Here is a 21,679-nt window from a genome sequence, read left to right as displayed (position 1 = left end):
CCGTGAATAGTAGCCCTGCTGCAGAACCGAGATTTGGTTTTTTCACCCGGAGGTTGAGGGCAAAAATGGAGAGCCCGATAGGAACCCGCCTCAGGACCTGCTTTTTAGAGCTGCCGATGCTGAGCACCGGCAAGGCCCGGCTAAAGCACTGATCTAAGCAGATATTATTAGCGCACAGGTACAGGGTTTGAGAGGGTGTCTCTCCTCTTGAGGGGAGTGGTATCATTTCAGGGAGACATTATTAGCACAGGGGTACAGAGGTTGAGAGGGTGTCATTCCTCTTGAGAACCCTTTTTTTTTTTTTTTGCAGAGTTTTATATAGCGCGAACTAGACCCGAACCGAATCAGGTATCAGAGCGCTTTACATATTTTCCAGTTACGTTACATGAGGACACACTTTCATTTTAGGCACGGGGAGATTAAGTGATTTGCCCAGAATCACAGGAGGTTTTGGCGTCGTTACCGAGACTCGAACCCAGATCCCCAGGTCCGAGGTCGAGCGCCCTAGCCGTTAGGCTAACTCCTCTCCCCTTTTCACCCTAAGTGGGATGGGTAAGCCCAGACGTGGGTCCCTTGCTCACTGTGCCACTGGATTCAAACTAGCCTGGCTGAAGAAGGGTGACATACCCTGAAACTGGTCCCAGGATGCTTGTTTCTGGTCCAGGGAGGACCTGGCCTTGCAGTTCGGTCTGGACTGTTCTCATGGGGCACAGGGTCAAGAATGATTTGCATATGGCTGTTCACCATGTACTTCAAGTAGGTGGTAAACCACTCACTAATGGGAAGGGATGTATGACGTTACAACGCATGCCTCTACGACGCAAGTTTTACAACGCAAGTCGTTACAACGACTTGCGTTGGGGGGCGCTGGATTGTGAATAGTTTAATTTACTATTCCAACTCCAGTCCCCGTGGATAGTAGGGAAGGTGTTGGAAACTACTCCCTATCCTAAAGCGCCCCCCAGCGCTGCGTCGCAAATGTACTTCGTTGTAACAGTTGCTTTGTAAAGGATGTTCCCCAATAGGAAGGGGTCCCTAAGGGACACTTTCCCCATTGTGAGTATGTGAGAAAATATTTTTAAGAGCAGGCAGTGATATCAGGGACCACTGCCTGCCCTTAAAAAAATGAAACTGAAAAGTTTTGTTTTTCTTTTTTATGTGCATACCGTTTCCTTTAAGGAAAACGAGCTGCATTAAAAAAAAAATAATAATAATAATAAGGGAGCTTATAAAGCGCCTGGTTACGCACACCGGCGTATCCCCGCGCTGTAGTGAGTGAGAAATCCCAGAGCCCCCTACTGTGCTTCAGGCGCCCAGGAATTTTGTAGTGCTTTAGTCATCCTATTGACTCTCTTGGATGTCTGATGTGATTCAAAGGCTCGTGACACTGTCCTGGGCAGATAGGAAACAGATTCCATTTGTAGCAAAAAAGGAAATGGAAAGAGGTCACTCAAGTGGATCTTTATAATATTAGGCTGTGTCTCCTCAGAACAGAGGTGTTTAGGACTATTTATGGTGGGTTCAAGAATGGTTTGCATTCCCAGACATGGTGGTCTGCTGACCCCAGCAGGCCACCATCCCTTTCCAGTGCTTGTCATTCCTAATGGGATCGCAAATTGGGACAGCCTCATTAATATTCATGAGGAATGCAATTTGTGACCCCATTAGGAATCGCTAACAGTGTCTGAGACACTGTTATACATCCCAGTTTGCGAGTCACAATTTGCAAGTCACAAAAGCAACGCAATTTGGAAGTCGCAAATTGGTGAGTCGTACATCTGGCCACAACTTTGTAATGTGCTAACACCATCCTTATTTCCCACTCTATCAGATGGTAGAAGAGGATGGTTCTCACTGAGGCATAAATAGTTAGAATCTGCCCCAAAATCCGCCATGTTCTACCCCACCCCAGTTTGCGTACCCTGGGTTCCTGGGATCCAGTTTGGAGAATTGGTGGTGTTCTGGCATACATGAGCAGTTGCAGTGTCCTAGGAGTGTGAGTATATGTGGGTCATGTGTCTCTGATTGTGTTGTCACCTGTTGCAGTGTTTGTTGGCTTTCATGAGGTAATGTGTTGTATGGTGTGGTGTCTATTTTGTGTCCAGGAGGGCTGTGTTGTCGTGAGGTTTGTAATGCTGCCTTATGTATATCGCTTATGCTTATGAAGAGAAACACAATTCATAACAGCCGCTCAAACAGATAGGCATTCATTAAGCTGCTATTGTGAGCTTGTACTAATAGAGATTAGGGGTTGGTTAATACTTTTGCATAGAGGAGAGACCGTACTGGTCAGTGTGATTTCCTGCTGGTTGAGATTTCACTTTGTGTGTGTGATATCACCAGAGTATGTTATTCCCCGATTCCTGTAAAGTGATTGTGTGCTTGGAATTTATTTAGAAAACCAGACAAGAGTTTTCATTTTTGTTTAATAATTTCTTGTGTAAAGTTGATTGGTGAGGAGTGAGAGCTGCTGTGAGGTGCTGCAAGTTGTGTCACAGGGTGCACTTGTGGTAATGGTTGGTTGGTGTATGTGTTGCTCTGAAAGTGATTGTTACATCAGAGAGGGCTCTGCTGTAAGTGGACAGTTTTGTGGTGTCGCAATGAGATTGGGAGTCAGGGTTGTTGCATTTTGCTTTGTGATTTCCTGAGAACCACCGGTCATTTCAATAGAAACGTATTGAATTTGTGTTGTGTCACATCTAGAGAAAACAAGACATCTTTCAAGATATTAAGGCAGAGGTCTTAAACTGGCCAGTGGGCCCTCTTAGGGGGCCTCATGTGATCCCAAGAGGGGTGCCAAGCTCTGGCCAAAGAAGCATTATGCTGATAACAGTGCTTTGTTTTCATCAGGGGGAAAAAAGCTCTGGTGAAAGAAGCATTATGCTGATAACAGTGCTTTGTTTTCATCAGGGAAAAAAGAGTGACAATAAGCTACTCTGTCATGTTCCTGACCTCATGAGGTCAGAGGCATTGCTTTCAGAGGTGGGGAACAATGCTTGCTCTGGGCAGAGGTGCTTCACATCTCCTCCAGGCCTTTGAAATGCAACCCAGGCCTCCTTCTTGGGATGGAGGGAATTAGTCTGTCAGGGTTGTGCCCCTTCCCACAGGAAGTGGTCACAAAGAGGATATAGACACCCTAAAGGTAGGTAGCTTATTGGCTGCTACCTGTCACCCCTTTTAATGCCCCTAAATGTAGTATTTAGGTGGCACCCCTAGGCCCTGAACTTCAGATTCGAAGGGCCTAAGAAGAAAACAGACAAAGAAGAGCTGCCGACCCCAGAATGGAGTACCTGCTGCAGAATGTTGGTGCAAAACCCTGCCTGCTGCCTTAAAGGACTGGACCATCATTGTGTGCTGACTCGTCCTGCTGTACTAGTGTCTTGCTTTTTCATGGTGAGGAATTGCCCCTCCCATCCATGTCAGTGATACGGTTAATGCCCTCCTGAGAGGGATGTTGCTCAGTGACAGACCTGGACTGCGGTTGTTAGAGCCTGGGATGGAAAAGTAAATATTGTGGCTGTAGGAGAGCTCCTCAAAGTTAGCGCGGGCAGCAGCTGCTGGGGCGGTCTGAGGGTGCAGAGCCGAGGCAGAGGAAGGGGGCTGCGAGGGCTTGGAGTGAGGGAGCCTGGTCATTAGAGCACAGGTCATTAGTGTGTCTTTAGACCAGGGGTTGTTAGCGTGTCATTAGACGGGGTGGTTTTTGAGGAGCTCTGTCAGTTTATCTGATCAGAGCTGGAGTCGTTCACAGGTGTGCCTGGGAAGGATTAGAGTCCCCGGCACCTAATTGACCATTAGAAGAGAGGCTCCAGGGGCGCACTGGCTGAAAAACCACACCGGCAGCAAGATTCCGGCTCTGGGAAAGCACATCAGGTGCTGAGTTATGTTATAGCTACGGTGGGTCTCTCAGAGCCCAGAAGTAACAGTGGAGCGCCCACTGAGCTAAAAAGATGTGTTATAGCCACTTCTCTGTTTGTAAAAATAATAATATTAAAAATAATAACTGCACAGACTCAAAGTTTTTCTTGGGCCAACATCCTGAGCCCCATCGATTACCAGGGGTGGTGGTATCTAAAGATACCGCGTCTTTTTTCCATCGCATGCTTCTTTCTTTCTCCACCCTACAGTTCCGCTCTCCTTATCTCACTCTTCTTGCTTCTTTTTCATTACTGCTTTGATCTCTTTGTCACTGTTTTTCTACCTTTCTCTTCCTCCCTTTACTGCCTTTCTGTCTTTTGCCTTCGGTCAAAATATGAAAAATAAGATCTGGTGCTCAAAAATCACTCGTAGCACCCACCACCTTCAAACACCATCCCAAATTAATCAAGAGAGCCAGCTGCATCGAAGGATCTCCGGAGGTAGCTGAATGGTATCCCTGATTGTACTCGTGAGGTCTTGCAGGTACATTTGTATATCTACATCAGGTCGGTGGTTGGATCAAGGGTAGCAAGCACTATATAAATGCAAACCTTTTTCCCTCTTCTATCCCTCCACTATCCTTCTCAATCCAAATAACTAACTAACATTTCCACCACTCAAATTATTTTCATATTTTCACTATACTAATTCACCACTAATCCTTGATGGGTTCTGGAGTAGCAGGTTGCTCGCTGAAAAGTGCTTTGACGCCTTGTCAGGGGTGAGCGCTATATTAATGGAGTTACAATTACAATTACTAAAAACAACATAGAGCAGCTGTGAGGGTGTTTGAAATTTGCATAATTATTTGGGTATTTGGGTGTAATTCCTCAAAATTTTGCTAAATGCAAATCTGTCATTTTGTACTATATTTTAGCACCAAATGCATCCTTACGTCAACTTTTGCACAACAACACATTCAAGCAATAGCACAGGGAACAATAACCCCTCACATTCTGTTGTTCCCTTGCATTGGCAGTCAAATTTTAAGGCAGATTGCTTTTTTTACTGTAAATGCTGTGTACTTACACAAAGTGGCATAATGGCGTAATTTCGAGAACTGTGCATAGCAAACGTAATGCAACATTGCAGAAATTATGCAAATTATGCTGGCATAATTCAAATTTCACCTAGGCCTGGAAACAAGCTCTTAGCTCCACATACTTTGGAGTCCTGAAATTCATAGCATGAAAGCGGGAGCATGACAAGGGGGCGACTAATGAGGCTTCGTGCTAAAGACACTCTGTTCTAACCAACATCTAGTCCTACTTTGCACATTCTCAAGCCTGGTGATCTTCATTGTTAGAAATGGGGGTCTCTAGTTGGCAGAGGTAGGTAAATTTGTCCAACTAGGGAACCTTGCTTCTAGTCAGGGTAAGGGGATACACTCCTAAAATAACCTCTGCTCACCCCCTTAGTAGCTTGGCACGAGCAGACAGGCTTATCTCAGAGGCAGTTTGTAAAGCATTTGTGAACACATACAGTAATACGGTGAAAACACTACAAATGGACACCACACCAGTTTAGAAAAATAAGTAATCTTTATCTAAACCAAAACAAGACCAAACAACAAAAATCCACAATACAGTATTAAAAATAAGCCTTTCAAATGGTAGAAATAGTTCAGTTCAATGGAAGTTGTAAATGCAACACTTTTCTCAAAAGTAAATTAGATGATTTTAAAACAAACAAAATGGCTGCATGGAAGGTGATGCGTCGGTTCCTTACACTCAGGGAAGGTGATACGTCGGTTCCTTGCTTTGGGGGAGGTGATGCATCGGTTCCTTACTGCTGCGCTGGGGAGGTGATGCGTCGAGTCCTTACCAGAGAGGAGGTGATGCGTCAGTTTCTTACAGCTTGGGGAGGTGATTTGTCGGTTTCTTACTGCGTCCCCCAACGATGCAACAGTCTTGGCACCTCGATGCGATGCGTCGATCCGGTGCGATGCGTGGTTTCATGCAGCCGCACAGTTAGCTTGCGTCAGGATCGGACTTCGGAGATCGTTGCACCCGATGCGTCGTGCGGCGATTTCTCGAGCTACAGCAGTCGCTGCGACGGTTTCTTCGGTGATGCATCGGAAACAGGTGCAGATCCGTCACGCTTCTTCGATGTTGCGTCGATTTTCCAGCTCCCAGCAACAAACTGTCTCTAGAGGTCCTAAACAGCAGCAGGCACCTCTTTGCAGGTTGGAATTCCTAGCAAGGAAATTCAGGGGAGCTGGTGGTGAAGCCTTTGTGTCCCTGAGACTTCAGAACAGGTGGCAAGCTCAGTTTCAAGCCATTGGAGATCTTTTTTCAAGCAGGGGACACAGGAAACAGCAAAGTCCTTTTCACCTTTCCTTGGCAGCAAGTAGCCACTGCAGGCCAACCGCAGACAGCAAACAGCACAGGGGCAGTATTCCTCCACAGCTTCTCCAGCTCTTCTCCTTGGCAAAGGATCCTCTTGATTTCCCAGAAGTGATCTAAAAGTCTGGGGTCTGGGCCCTCTTTTTATACCCACAAATCATTTGTTCTCTGAAGGCAGAGAGAGCCTGTACCCAGCCAAAACCAGTTCTGTGGGGCACTTTGCAAGTGCACAACAACTTCCATTGTCAATGTGAGCCCTGGCTCCAGACACACCACAGGGTGGCGGAGCCATCATTGTGGAAGGCAGGCACAGCCCTATTCAGGTGCAGGTGCTATTCCTCCCACCACTCAAAATGTAGAGCAGGTCTATTAAGCCCAGCCCTGACTCATCAGGCTCTCTGGAGCCACTGCTCCTCCCCAGCACCTGACACTCCAAAGCCAGACATGCAATACACAAACCTAGCAGAGGCACACTGGGTGGTTAGGAAAGAAAATACCTACTTTCTAAAAGTGGTATTTTCAAACACAGAATGTAAAAATCACCCTCACTAAAAGATGCACTTTAACATTCTGAGTTCAGGCATACTAAACTTTACTTTTCCATCTTGTTCCCAGGGTCAGTTATGTTTATAAGATGTTATGAACAAACTCCCCATTCTGTCCCATAGGAACAGATAGCCTTGCAATAGTGAAAACGAAATTGGCAGTATTTCACTATCAGGACATGCCACACACATCAGGGCATGTCCTACCTTTCACATACAATGCACCCTAACCACACGGGTATCTTGTGCCTACCTTAGGGGTGACTAATATGTAGAAAAGGGAAGGTTTAGGGACTGCAAGTGTGTGCACTTGCTAAGTCGATATGGCAGTGCCAGACTGCACACAGGCTATGCAATGGCAGGCCAGAGTCACATTATACAGGCTGCTTCTGTGGGTGGCTCAATCAGTGCTGCAGCCTACTAGCAGCGTTTGATTTACATGCCCGGGCACACATAGTGCACTGTACTAGGGTCTGACAATTGAATTAAATATGCCAATCATGGAATCACTAATCCATAAGAACAATTTACAAGGAGAGCATGTGCACTTTATCACTGATCAGCAGTGGTAAAAGGGGAACATCCTTTACCACACAACTTTTACAACGCAGTACCTTTACCACGCAGGTATTACAACGCCAGTCGTTACAACGACTTGCGCTGGGGGGGTGCTGTAGGATAGGGAATAGTTAAATTTACTATCCAAAACCTTCCCTACTATCCACGGGGACTGGAGTTGGAATAGTAAATTAAACTATTCCACTAACCAGCACCCCCCAACGCAAGTCGTTGTAACGACTTGCGTTGTAAAACCTGCGTGGTAAAGGCATGCGTGGTAAAAGCATGCGTTATAACGACATACATCCGTGGTAAAGTGCCCAGAGTCATAAAACCAACAAAAACAGGTGGCCAAAAAGTTTGGGGATAAACCTGCTGAATAAGCCAGGTCTAACATTCACCAATTGCATTATTCTGCTTTAGATAACATATAAGGACTGCTTTCCTACTGGGAGGCTAGATACTACCAAGATATACATAGTGCCAATTCTGGTCTTTCACTACACAAGATACTCTAGTTTTGTTAATTGCAATATCATGAACATTCCTGCTCCGAAGTTTACACTATAGAATGCCTTTTACTTATTCTGCATCAGAACATTTGGACCAGTCAGCAGTCTTACTTGTTTCAAGCAGCCTCTGGTAGGGCTTGTTTGTTATATTGAATGGAATTAATATTTAATATTCCCAGTGCAGCTGCAGGAATTACACAATAGCACCTGAAAAACAACATCAGAACCTGGATCACTCCATTGAATACTGTCTCCAGGATAACAATGCTTTCAGAGCTCTCATTCACTTCTGTGTAATGGGTTGTCTGTGTTTGGGGGTTATTTGGTGGTGTTAAGAGAAGACAGACTGGGGCGAGGCACCCTGCTGAAATCAGAATCAGACACACAAAAGACAAAAAAGACAAAGTAGTGGTTTTATGTTAAATTTACGAATTGGCTTTCATTACGAGTTCTCTTTTGACTCTGCAGGGAGATAATAGGCCGAAATTAAACATTCTAGCGGTATATGCCGGTGAGTGAACAGGCATTATAAGTTAGTACTCTTGGAATGGAGAACAATACATGGACCTGGGCATACCATGTCCAATTCCATTTGAATCCCTCCCCACCCCCATCCAGGGGTATTAACAGAGCAAAGGTGGGGTGTCTACCACCACAGAATTATTAGGTCCAGTTTTTGCCAACTTGATAGGTCCAGAGACGTAGAAAACCTGGAATTGAAGAGCGTGGTTTCCCACATGGGATACAGCCCGAGTCAGTTCCTAATGAGGGCCATTGTGCCCCATTATTGATTGTGACCATTTCCTCAATTATTATTGGTCGTGTCTGAAATATTTGTTTTTTTTACATATGTTTTTTTCATGATGGTTGCCTTTTTCATGGTGTTCCAGGTAGTCATAGATTATTGTCAATACTTCAAACAATTATTGTAGTTCACCACTTGTGTTCTGGAGCTACAACGCTATTGAACTCAAACTGATTGACTATGTACTCCCTTCTAGCACTTGGATTTTTCTTTCCAGTCTTACTCCTGGAGGTGGTATAGAGCAAAGAACTCAGAAGAGTGTGATACCTTGGATAATCCCTAATAATTAGGATGTCCAGGCAGGTCTCTACTTTGACCTATACTTAATGACCTTGTTACACATAATTAAATATTCTGGACATTAAACGCAGGCACAACTAAAACTAGATGTACCTAGTACCCCGTGTGTGTGTGTGCGTGCACGCGGGTGGGTGTGTAGGTGTGTGTGTGTGCGTGCGTGTGTGTGTGTATGTGTGAGTTCTTCCGATTAGAACCTTATCGATTTATTCCCTGACCTTCTTAAAGGGTAGATCTTGATAAATTCTCCACTTTACTGATGAATGATGGACATTTATTGATTTCTTTTTAAGTCGTAAACAAATCCGTTTACTCTCCTCTTGAAGTCCTTGGAGTGCACTTAAACTTCTTTTTGCTTTAATCACATCTCCATATGGAATACTCCTGATAAGTGACTTCGGATGGTAAAAATCCGCTTGTAAAACTGAATTTACTGCTGTTGTTTTCCTTCAGATATGGTTTAAGGCAATTGTTTTCTAGACACAACCACACTCTCTTGGCTAGAGTTTATTGCACGTTTGATTTTAACATTAGAATTGAATCTTTTGCACATTCTACTAGGTCTGAATGAGGATCCCACCAAATTAACCAAATACTGTCAATAAGCTACTTGCGTTATGAAGCCTATGCGGCAAGGATATAATCCTGCTATAACCATGAATTTAAAAAATCCCTTATTCATCTTGAAAAAGATGCTAAAATGCCCAAGTGTAAATGCAATCCACCTCACCTGCCAAAGCATCACCAGTAATGCTCTTGTTAGACCTACCAGACCCATTGAAATCAATGCTGGCAGCCAGGCTATAGTACCGCTGTCGTAAATCAGTACATTTTATTTCTAGACCCCAATGGTTTGTTTGACTGGTTTCAAATTAAAAGCAATTTGTAAGAATTAGAGAATACAAATGTATTTTATTGAAAATCTGTGAGTATTCAGCACTGATGGGAATCCACTAATTAAGTCAGACCATCGGACTGGAAGCTCGGAGGCCGTGGTTATTTGTGGTTTGTTATCCTTTGGGTCCAAGCGGCATGAAGGTTCAGCCCTGATGGCGCTAATTGCTTCATTAGAAATTGGAGAGGGACACTTGCTGGATTTGGCTTACTGACATTGCCATGGCAGCCAAGGATTAGTGTTGCTCACCCCAGTGGGAATCAAAGTTCTCTGAGCATATGGCATGGCAGAAAGCTTGAGATATTTCTCTCTATATATATATATATCAGCATTGGTACTTTGGTTACCCACTTTACTTCAACTCCTTCCTCTTCTCAAGCAGGGTCTTCATCTTGGTGAGGAATGACGCTCATGAAGGCTCCTTATGAGGTGTCCACCTTGAGACAGCTGGGCCGGGACATTATCGAGCACACCTCAGCTCACGGCATCCCTAACGTGTTCCGCTCCAGGCACTGGTTCCGCCGGCTGCTCTGGACGGTGTTCGTCAGCTTCGCCCTCTGCTGCGCTCTTTGGCAGTGCTCTGAGATGATTCGCACCTATTACTCTTACCCATCTCACGAGAAGATCATGCTGGTCTCCAGCGCCCGGTTGAAGTTTCCAGCTGTCACGATCTGCAACCTCAACAGTGTGCGACTGTCGGCCATCAACAAGAATTTTGTCATGTTCACGTCCTTGCAGGTAGGCGGTGCTGCATTCTTTTCAGCATTGTTACTTTTTCATGGAAGCTTCAGCTGTTTTACAATGTTTCATTTTGGTGGTCTAAATAGAGATCTGGAGACACCTCTAGAGACCGAAAGCCCTCACCGGCAGCTAAGAATGGAATAAAACCAGAGGTTATTTCCTGCAGACATGTGATTCTGTGATTAGAAATAAGCTGCTGGTCTTAGCGTAGGGTCCCAGTGCTCAGGTCGCAAAGCGAACAATAAGTCTCATGCGTTTTAGTATTTTGCAGAGGGAGCTTTAGACTTTCTTCAGATCAGAGCACCTTCTAGAGCAAGGGAGAGCATGTTGCTGAGGTAGTAGGTGGAAGCTTAGAATAAGCAGAATAGGGACCATTGCAGCCACATGCCCTGTCTAAATCAGAATTGTAGCACATTGAAATTTAAGCGTTTGAATTATTGAATTACCACTGCCTGGTATGCCTGATCTGTGCCTACATCATGTGCAGAAAGTGCACTCTGACTGACTGTACCTGATGTGAAGCCCAATAAATGTGATCTCAGTGCTAAAATGCTTGATCTGCTACATGCAGGGATCAAATTAGGGTCATGTGCGCTGCCACTTCCTGTACCTCATCTGTGGCCACTCTGGGGAGAGCGGTCTAAGAGAGCCACTCCAGAATCTACCCTGCACTTCCATGAATCCTGTACCACTTAGGATGGTAATACAGCTAATTCTATCGCAGCCCTAAATTTACACACAAGTAGAAAGATTGTGAGGAAGGACACCATCCTTCGTCTTATACTACACAAGATATGTATGCTATAGGGATAGAGCAATGCTCGTAAGCTTGCACGGCTACATCCTACACTAAAACATCCACTTCTATAATGGAACTGCATACTACATAAAGGGGAGGATATCAAGGACCTTCTATTGTCACTGGCTATGTTATACATGACCCCTATGCAATATGGACTGAGCTAATGTGGAAACGTATGTCCCTTTATGGTCTAAAACAATGATTCCTAACCTTATATCTTCTGAGAACCACCACTTAATCATTACTGGAAACCGGGGACCCCCACTGAATCGTTATTGAAATCTCGGGACCCCCACTTAGGGCCTGATTACGAGTTTGGCAGTGCGAGAGCAGGTCCGCCCGCTCTGGCACCGCCAAACCTGCGTTTGAACCGCCTGCTTGTTTAGTAGTTTTCTCTTCGTCTCACGGTCAGTTCTTTGGCGTTCCCACAGTGGTGCCCATGGAATAGGCACAGCAATGGAAAGGTCAAAATCAGTACCTGCACAGCATGGCTGCTGCATTCTATACAGTGCAGGTAACAAAGTGCATGCACATTGGGGGGCACACCATGTGCCCCCCTGCATGCATCTATAGGCCCAGAGGCAACAGAGGGCCCTGTAGGGCCCCTTTGTTTCCTCCCCACCATGGTTTTTATGGTGGTGGAACTGCCATGAAAACAGCGGTGGAGAGAAAACTCGTAATATACTTGACGGGACTTCGGTGGTCCTGCCAAGGATTGCAGCATCAAGACCACTGCGCCACTGCCAGGGATCTCTGATGCCTGGCTGTTGCGGCTGCCCCAGGGCAGCTGACCGCCCTAGTCGTACTAGGGCAATCGGAAGACTGCTGCTGCAGTCCCCCCCCCACCCGAGGCTGGCGGTCCATGGACGACCAGACTTGCAATGACTGCAGTCATTACTGGAAGCTAGGGACTCCAGGCTAGGGATTTCAATGATATGCACCACAAAACAATATACAAAAGATATAGAAGCAAGCAGTCATCAAACAAATAGACAAATTATGATTTTTTTAAAAAGATTTGCAAATATAAAAAAAAGGTTTTTAATAGGAAGCTTGGAACGTTTCTAAATTCAGCTAAGACACTCATCGTCCATACTATATTCTGTTTAGTACATTTGCACTGCTCCCACGAATCAATAAATCTGAGGATCCTAACTTAAGGCCTGATTCACAAAGGGCCTCCCGCGTTGTTTCAGAGACCCTGCAGTCACGGCGGGGGCCCAAACTTGTGATGGGGCCTCCACAATGAGAATCTGTAATGCGGAGGTCCCGCCACGAGTGCAGGGCCTCCACCACAGCAGCAGAGCCTCCGCCAGGACTGAGGAGGCCCTATGGGAATCCGAACTTTCAATTTTAATCTCCAGTTTCAAATTCCTTCACATTACGCTTTGAAATTTTAAGTTGTACATTTTGATTCTTTTTTATAGACACTTTATTAATCTGTCAATGTTATTTAATTTTCTAAGCAGACAACAATCCCCTGAGCTGGCTTTGCAGACGCCCGGGGGGTCCCCGGACCACAGGTTAAGAACCACTGGTTTAAAGTATACTTAAAGTGCATGCTATATGAAGAAAACAGTGTCAAGAAGACCCTATAGCCAATGGCTTTGTACGGCGGAGCTCGCATGCTATAGTATCAGAGCTACTGTCGTTTAGCATGCACTGGCAGTGCCTAACCTACTGTCGCTATTATTGCCTCGGCTATATTACACAAAATGTGCATGCCTTATATGAAATCTGTGTGGCGAAGCGTGTAAAACCACGGGTACGCTATACTACATGTGCATGCTGCGTGAAGGGGTAGTGCCAGCATGTTTGCATGACTACTGGCTATGCATAGGAGAATGCACATGCCATACAGACAGTACTGTCATGGCTATATTGTACTGGACCTGCTGCTGCATGGAGGGGCCATGTGAGGATGCACCCTTTGCCAATAGCTAAATTATACAGAATGTGCATGCTGTATCGATAGAACCAATCGCTGTGATATACTTGACCTCCATGCTGTATGAAGGAGCAGTGTCAAGAATCGCTCAGAAATACCGGCCATATTTACTAGATTAATATGCTGTGTGGTGAGGCGTGTACTGTCATGAACTTTACCACACTATACTATACTTGATCTCCATGCTATGTTATATGGAAAGAATCACAAAATAGAATTGTCATAGCCTATTTTGTCCTGAATTTGCACACACTGGGCCTGGTATGTTTAACGTATCACTACAATCGTACTACTAACTTACTACAAAATGCAGTGTGCAAACCTATGGGTGGAAATCTCCTCTTCCACCTGTCTTATCTTTTCCATACATAGCTCCTCACACATGTATGTCTACTTCTTAGTAGTAAATGATGGTGGGTCTGGGAGAGTGGCTATGAAATGGGGAATACTTACTACTAAGTGGGAGGGGCTTAGGAAGAAGTAAGGATGGAATTAGGGAGGGCTATGAATGGGTTTAGGGAGGGATATGTCGCATTCACAAAAGAAGAGGCACTTTACTATTCAGAAAATGCACTTATAAAGATACTACAGCCAAAAAAGACTCCACAGCTGTTGTAAATATACTCTAACTGAGACCTTGAGTAATTCAAACATGGCCAACTACTGGTGTAACAACACCCTCACTGTTGGAGCAGAGACTTTAAGATAGAACCCTATTGGATATAATGTTAAAATACATTAATTTATTTGGACGTTTTAGAGATATACATATACACACATATATATATACATATATATATATATATATATATTTTTTTTTTTCAACTGAATGCTAAAAACCTTGTAATTGTATTTATAAAGGGCTTACTAGCCCCGATGAGGCATTGAATTGCTTTTCGGCGAGTAGTACGCTACTCTGAACCAAAAGTGGATTAGTGGTGGATTAGTATTGGGAATTATAAATTGTTAATTGGAGCGGTAGACATGTGAGTCTGTTAATTGGATTGAATAGGATAAAGGAGGGATAGAAGAGGGAAGAGTCTGGGAAGGGTTATTTGTGAGATCACAGTAGTAATATGAGATTTAGGATGAGTCAGAGAGTGGAGGAAGAGGATGTATTGTAGGTTGTATAGGATGAGACAGACTAGTGATTTGGAAAGAGTTGATGATTTTTTTTACATCTACAGTGGGAGCAAAGTAATACATTTATAGATACTTAAATACATAAAAAAGGTATACATTTCTGTGTAAAATAATAAAGAGATATGAAATTGTATTATGTAAAGTACCACATGTACATGCATGGTTAAATATTTAGAAACCAGACAAAGAAGGGGGACGGTGGGCTATTTAGAAAGGTCCAGCATACATGCCCAGGCTGAACATCAAGAGAAAGGGTATGCAGTTCCTTATATAGAAGGGCTGAGAGGGAGAGAGAGGAGCCTTAAGAAGTCCCTGACTACACACTGGTAGTGTTGGTGAGAAAGGGGGATGGGGTGGGACTGGAAAGTCCTTCCTTTCGGAATAAGGGCCCTCACACACCCAGTCTGCTGGGTGTCATGCTTCATCATCGGGCATGCTCCTTGTCGGGTCGGCGCTGCAATACCCAACGGGCACCCTATGCAGGGGCTCTTTGGCGGAGATCTTTTTATTCCTAGCTGTATGGTGCAGTGGGTGTAAGGGGCCTTGGTAGTGTAGGAGTGCAAAAGTGTGAATTAGTGTGAATTAAAACAGGGCAATGGAAGAGTCAGGTAAATTAGACTTTAATAGTCCTGCCTTCCCCCTGGTTAAAAATGGAGTTGCGACTCACTGCAATGATGCCGCAGGGTGTTGCGCTCAGTTTAGTGCAACACCCTGCAGCATCATTGCAGTGAGTCGCCAACTCCATTTTTGTTTGTGTGAGTGAGAGGGTGTCTCTTCCAGTAGGGAACTCAATAATATTTCAAGGCATTTGTGTTCTGTAGTATGTTTCATGTAATCTTTATTTATCCAATTTGACCAAATATATTTCCTTGTTATTAATTTTTCAATGAAAGATGACACACCACTTCAAAAACCCTCTCTTTTCACTATATAAGGAGATTCCCTACACGGTGAGTACCTCACACCAGTCATAAAAAACCTGACCTTTTTTCACTGTCTTCAGTAAATGTGTTATATTGATAAGTAGAAACTGTAGGTGGTAAGCAACTATTAACCTGGCAGCTGGCCTCTTGCGGGTGTGGCATGTAATATCAAGGTAGGAATCTTGATGGCACCAAATATTACGGACACAATGTCAATATCAAGGGACAACATATTGAAAGGTAAATAAGTGTCAATTTTCTATACCTCCCTCTACATATATGTAACCTGACGATATATATATATATTCAGTGTGCATGGATGTGGAATTAGGAATATTAAATATATACTTCTTCTATATGCACTTACCTTTTGGAATTCTGTCCTCAATATTCTGTCCACGATATTAGTGTATTACAATATTCCTAGCCTCGATATTCCATAATACAGTTCTCTTCTGCTCCTGTAGAGGAAAGCTGTGCATAGTTTAATGTAAGGTTTTAAGTTCATCTCTTTATATGCTGGATGTATTTTTTCTGTAGCTTAAAATGCATGCCTTTCCCAGAGTGCTTTATTAAGGTTGGCAAGAGGTTCAGATTGACACCTAATGGGGAAAGTTTTATGGAGGAGGACTATTTGTTTGGGACCTGAGTGCTAAACATGTGACGTAAATATAAATACACACCATACGGTTTGGGCTGTGAGTTTTATATGTGGTTGATTATATAGGTTCAAATAGAGCATTTTGCAAACAATGGGATACTCTAAAAAAATGTATTAGAAATGTTAACAGGGTACTCTAAACAGAACATAACATCTTTTTTGCTCAGCTGTGACTCTTGCCTCCTTCACCCAAGTGCACACAACCCAATTGCTCCTGATTGGCCAGCTCTGAGCGTGCATGCTCCAGTGAATATACGTGCATGCGTGTGCTTTTGTCTGGTCTCTTTCAATACTTGCTTCGAAAGTATTTGGGACAATTATAGACAGACAGCTAATGAGCATATGCCAGTGCATTTACATGGTGTCACAGATGTAAGTAAGGGCTGCCGCTCAGCGATGCAGCGCGCGTAAGGTAAATTGTTTTATTTATTTCATTACTTACCTTACTCCTGTCAGTCGTATGTCGGACTCTACTACCCCCCCTCCCACACTGCCCCTCCCCCGCCTCACCCCACCGCCCCACCTTACTCCCACGCTACCCGCCACGGCACCTCACCATACCCGACTGAAAGCACATGTACCCAACTATTCCTCCGAAAAAACATTTAATAGGCGGGTGTGACACCCCAAACACTCCCCCTGAAGCGACGCCCCGAGATCCAAGGGTGGGTCTGCCGACGGTGGCTCTCTGGCACCCCCTTACTCCATTCTCCTGTCCGTTGGGGTTCTGCAGAGACTCATGGCTGACAGGAGGCTTCCAATCCATGCTGACCACACACATTGAACGCCGCTCTCGCCATGATGCCAGCTCTTCACTCTTATGGAGAGCAGAGAGCATGGCGGGAGAGTATGACGTGTCATGATGCAGAGATGGTTCAGAGAGTGCTGAGGGAGGGTGGAGTGATCCTATGTACTGGGATCTAGATTGGTTCAGACGAGGGAGAAAGGTAGGACATCACATATTTGCTTTTGTTGTATTTGGGAGGGAAAAGGAAAGGTCCTACTGAAGGTGGCGAGACACCAGGTATTTTTTATTTATTCAGATTAATGAGGAAGGGTGGCTGAGTGGAACAGGGAAAAAGCAAGGGGGAGAGAACGGGCGAGAGGTGGTAGTGTGGGGTGTGACTCCCTCATGGCACCTCTTCTCCTGTACAGCTTCTCCATGCCATAATTAGTTTACAAAAGGTGCTCATGGGGGATGAAGAGGAACCCACAGCATATCATGCATATCATGCATAACTGTCAATAACAGGGAATGTTTCACCTCAGGTAACATAGTCACTTGGAAACCCCCAGAAGAAAGCAACCCTGTTATTGATGAAAGCCCATCTCCAATTCTAAATATTTCTTCTGCCTACGTGATCCCTCCACTATACAGGACTTTCCAAAGCATTCATCAACATGAGTAAAGTTATTTGTGGTTTTTTTTAAGTTCAAGAAATTTTTTTATTGATATAAGAGGAAAAACAAGGTGTCAATACAAAATACAGAAAAAGTATAAAATATTGAAAACAGTGGTAAACAATGCGAGCAATAAAGTTATAAATAATAATAATAAGAAAATCCAGGCAATAAAGCTAAAGAAAGGAGAAGAAAAACATCAGTTATATAAACATGGAAGTACACAGGAGGAGTATGAAAATGGTAAAATAAAGAAAAGAGGGAATGCAATGAGCATTTAAGGGGGTTTAGGGACTTCTTGCTGCGAGGGCAGTGGGTGAAACAAGCGATTAGCACAAACATCAAAGTAAAGCGTGACAGGAAGCCATAAGTCCATACGTTTTGCAGCCATGTGAGCTGGGAAAACAAAAGTAGTATCTAGTCTGTGATTATGGCAGACGTTATACCACCACGCCTTAAAGGAGATGTTGGAAAAGTTCTTCCAATTGGCCGTAATCTGTTGAAATGCAGCAGCTAGCAATAAATCAATAATCTGAGGTTTTAGTTCAACATCTTCCCAACAAGGGGAAAGACTTCCTAAAAAAACGTTAGCATGAGAATCTTAGTCCATATCTTGTCCCATAAAGAAACCGGCCAGGATGTGGTGAAATCATGTTCCCAACACACCTCCACTTTAGATTTGGGCCTTACGGAGTCATTAGTATGAAGATATTTGTAAATGGAGGAAGCCTTGGGAGTAGTGCGTAAAAAGGAGTGGAGTGATGAGGTAGGGGTGGGAGAGAAAGGAGAGGAGTGCATCTGAGAAAGGCGAGTGTAAGTTGTCAGTGCGGCTTCCTTAAGCAAGAGGTAGTTACGGGTGAAGGAAGTGGTTAGACCATAGAGGGATCGAAGAGTAGTGAAAGGTAAGAAGGAAGAGTGGGAGAAAAGTTGGGAAATCCATATCAGCCCCCTTCGGTGCCATGCCTTCCAAAAGAAGGGTTTATTACGAATAAGGAGGGCAGTATTATGCGAAATGGTAGAGGAGAGAAAATCAGCAATAGTCGTATGGGGGTGGGAGAAGAAGATAAGAGCAACTTAGTAGTGAATTTGTGAATGGGAGTAGGAGTGGAGGAGGGTTTACGTGAGAAAGAAAGATATTCAGCAAAAGAAAGGGGAGAGAGAAGGAGGCGTTCAAATTTAGCCCATAAAGGACAAGGAGAGCTGGGATCTTGCAACCAGAAGGAAGCTTGTCGTAACAAGAACGCTTTGTGGTAGGCAGGGAAATCTGGGAAATTGACCCCGGCTTCTGATTTGGGGCGAATCAATCGTGCAAGGGACATTCTAGATTTTTTGTTACTCCAAAGAAAGGACATCAGAATGGAGTTAATCTTTTTGAAAAATTTAGAAGGAATGGACACTGGGATGTTAGAAATAGTATAGAGGACTATGGGGGACAACATCATTTTAATAGTGTCGAGATGACCCCACCAGGATAACTAAAGAGGGTGCCATCTGGACGTCAAGTCCAACAATTTTTGAGTACATTTAAATAAACAAAGGGAAACAGTGTCAGAAATAGAAGGGGTAACATGCAGACCGAGATATTTAATATGTGAAGAGCACCAAGTGAAATTAGAGGCAGTAAAATCAGGTTTAAATGTGAACTTCGTCAAGGGTAGGATCTCACATTTATCATTATTAAGTTTGTAAACAGATATTCGGGAATAATCACTCACGTCAGCAAGGAAGGCGGGGATAGATTCAGTGGGATTAGAGATAAAGAGTAGGATATCGTCCGCATAAGCGGCCAGCTTAACTTGGGAGTCTAATATTTGAAAGCCATGAATATCAGGATTTTGACGTAGGTTAAGATAAAAAGGGTTCTAAAGACAAATTAAAAAGAAAAGTAGATAAAGGACAGCCTTGACGAACACCTCTCCCCAAAGTAAAAAAGGGAGAGACTTGGCCATTAGCACAAACCGCTGCACGAGGATTAGAATATAGTAAAGAAATTAAAGAAATAAATTTAGAACCAAAACCAAACCATTCAAGGGTATGAAAAAGATAAGTCCATTCAACTCTATCAAATGCTTTCTCAGCATCTAAAGCAATCGCTGCAAGGGGATGGGGCAAGTGACGAGATTTGGATAAAACATTAAATAAAAGTCTGGTGTTGTCAGTGATAAATCGACCCTTGACGAAGCCTGATTGTTCCTCACCCAGAAGGTCTGGAAGAAGAAGATCAAGACGTGCTGCAAGAGATTTAGCAAATATTTTATAGTCAATATTGACCAAAGAGATTGGTCTATAAGTTTTGCAATATTGAGCGTCTTTCCCTTCCTTAGGTATCAGACAAATGTGCGCGTCAGAAAAAGAACCTGAGGAGGCACCTAAAGTGAGAAATGTATCTATAAGGGAGTGTAGTTTTGGGATGAGAAGCTTCGAAAAATGAAGAAAGAATTCAACAGTAAAGCCATCTGGCCCAGGGGCTTTATCTTTTTTGAGATTTTGGAGTGCTGTAAGTAATTCTTGTTGAGAGATATCAAGCTCTAAGTGAGAGAGGTCAAGAGGGAAGTGAGCAGGTTTTTGTATGTTGGAGAAAAAGTGGTCTAGGGACTGAGAGGAGGGTTGGGTTTCGGAGGAGTACAGGGTTTTGTAGAAAGCAGAGAATTCAGTGAGAATGTCCGTATCCTTATGTTTAAGAACAGAGTGTGTATCAAAGATGGATTCAATATTTAATTTGTTATGCTTGACTTTCAATAATTAGCTAATACCTTCCCAGCCTTATTTTTGCCACCATAAAACTTTGCACTCGATTTCAATAAATATAGGGAAGCATCGTCTGTAGATTTCTTGTTAAATTTCATTTTGGCGTTAATCAGGGCTGTTAAACTGTCTTGCGAATGAGAGGTGAAATAAGAGTGCTCCAATTTCTTGATATCAAGGAGAAGATCGGCCGTGAATTTGCAGGCAGTTTTCCGTTTCTTCACCACATAACCAATTATAAAATCTCTCGCCGCAGCTTTGAAAGCATCCCAAATGGTATGCTTGGGGATAGAAGGGGTGTCATTGAACAGAAAATACTCATCCGAAAATTCAGTAAAGGAGGTAGTAAACTTGGGATCCAAGAGAAGGATGTTATTAAAGCGCCAACGCTTGGGTCCAGCTGATTTAGGAAGGATGTCGAGTTGAACTGAAGTGAGGGCGTGATCAGAGAGTAGAATCAGGCCAATCTCGGCATGGACAAGAGTCTGGACAATATTATGAGTAACAAAAATGTAATCAATCCGGGATTGGGAATGGTGGCATGGAGAATACAAAGTAAATTCTCGCGCATCCGGATTACACAGGCGCCAGGCATCCGTGAGCTTATATTGGGAGATGGCTTGGGAGAAGAGTTTATGGGACTTGTTTGGAACGTAGTGGACTTTAGAGTGTCTATCAAGGAAGGGGTCAAGGGGCTGATTACAATCCCCCGCTAGGATGAAGTTATCATCAATAAATCTGGTAATATGATGGGAGTATGTATGCCAAAAAGCGGGGTCACCGCCAGTGGGGGCGTAAACATTAAGAAAGGAAATTGGAACACCCTTAAGAGACAGTTTAACATATGTCCAACGACCTTCAGCATCTGACTCCTGAGCAAGCAAGGAGTGAGATAAAGTTTTGCGACATAAAATAGCCACTCCATTACGCTTACCATCGCCTTGGGAATAGTAAACTTCACCCACCCATCCTTTTTTTAGTTTAGCAGATTCTACATCGGACAAATGAGTTTCTTGCAGAAATGCAACATCAACATTTAAACGAGCAAGGTGAGACAAAATTCTCTGCCTTTTGATTGGAGAATTAATGCCCTTAACATTCCATGTAACTACTTTTAACGACATAATATAAAAGAAAGATTAAGAGTAGCAAAAAAGAGAAAGTAAAAAAAAAAGCCCATAGGAGAAAACAAGCAAGAGAAAGAAGAATGGCCTGGAGAAAAGAGGATAATGAATGTGACATGAGGTAGAAAAATAGAAATGAGGAATTGCGAGTGAGGTAGCGAGATAAGTAGTGGAAATGTAAGAAAAAATGAAGGGAGGTGACCTAAAATAAAAAAGATCAAAGTCCAGAATATATGTAAATCAAAGAATAAAAGATCATAGGAAAAAAGAAGAAGAAAAAGGCAGAGATAGGTATAAAGGAAGAAAGAAGAAGTGTAGA

The 21,679-nt window shown here is 43.6% G+C and overlaps 1 protein-coding gene across 1 annotated transcript in view; it reads left to right on the top strand.

Moving 5' to 3' along the window:
- Window positions 1-10,274: 10,274 nt before the first annotated feature.
- The window catches only part of LOC144752429 (epithelial sodium channel subunit alpha-like), a 198,477-nt gene continuing 187,072 nt past the window's right edge, over window positions 10,275-21,679 (top strand). Inside the window, exon 1 of the mRNA XM_078640360.1 lies at window positions 10,275-10,610. Within this exon, the coding sequence (XP_078496486.1) occupies window positions 10,275-10,610 (336 nt within the window). The remainder of the gene's footprint in view (window positions 10,611-21,679) is intronic.

Source organism: Lissotriton helveticus, chromosome 5_1, assembly GCF_964261635.1.
Source record: "Lissotriton helveticus chromosome 5_1, aLisHel1.1, whole genome shotgun sequence".
NCBI classification, from domain to species: Eukaryota; Metazoa; Chordata; class Amphibia; order Caudata; family Salamandridae; genus Lissotriton; species Lissotriton helveticus.
The sequence above is the reverse complement of the archived record's forward strand: the minus strand, read 5'-3'. Positions and strand labels throughout refer to the sequence as shown.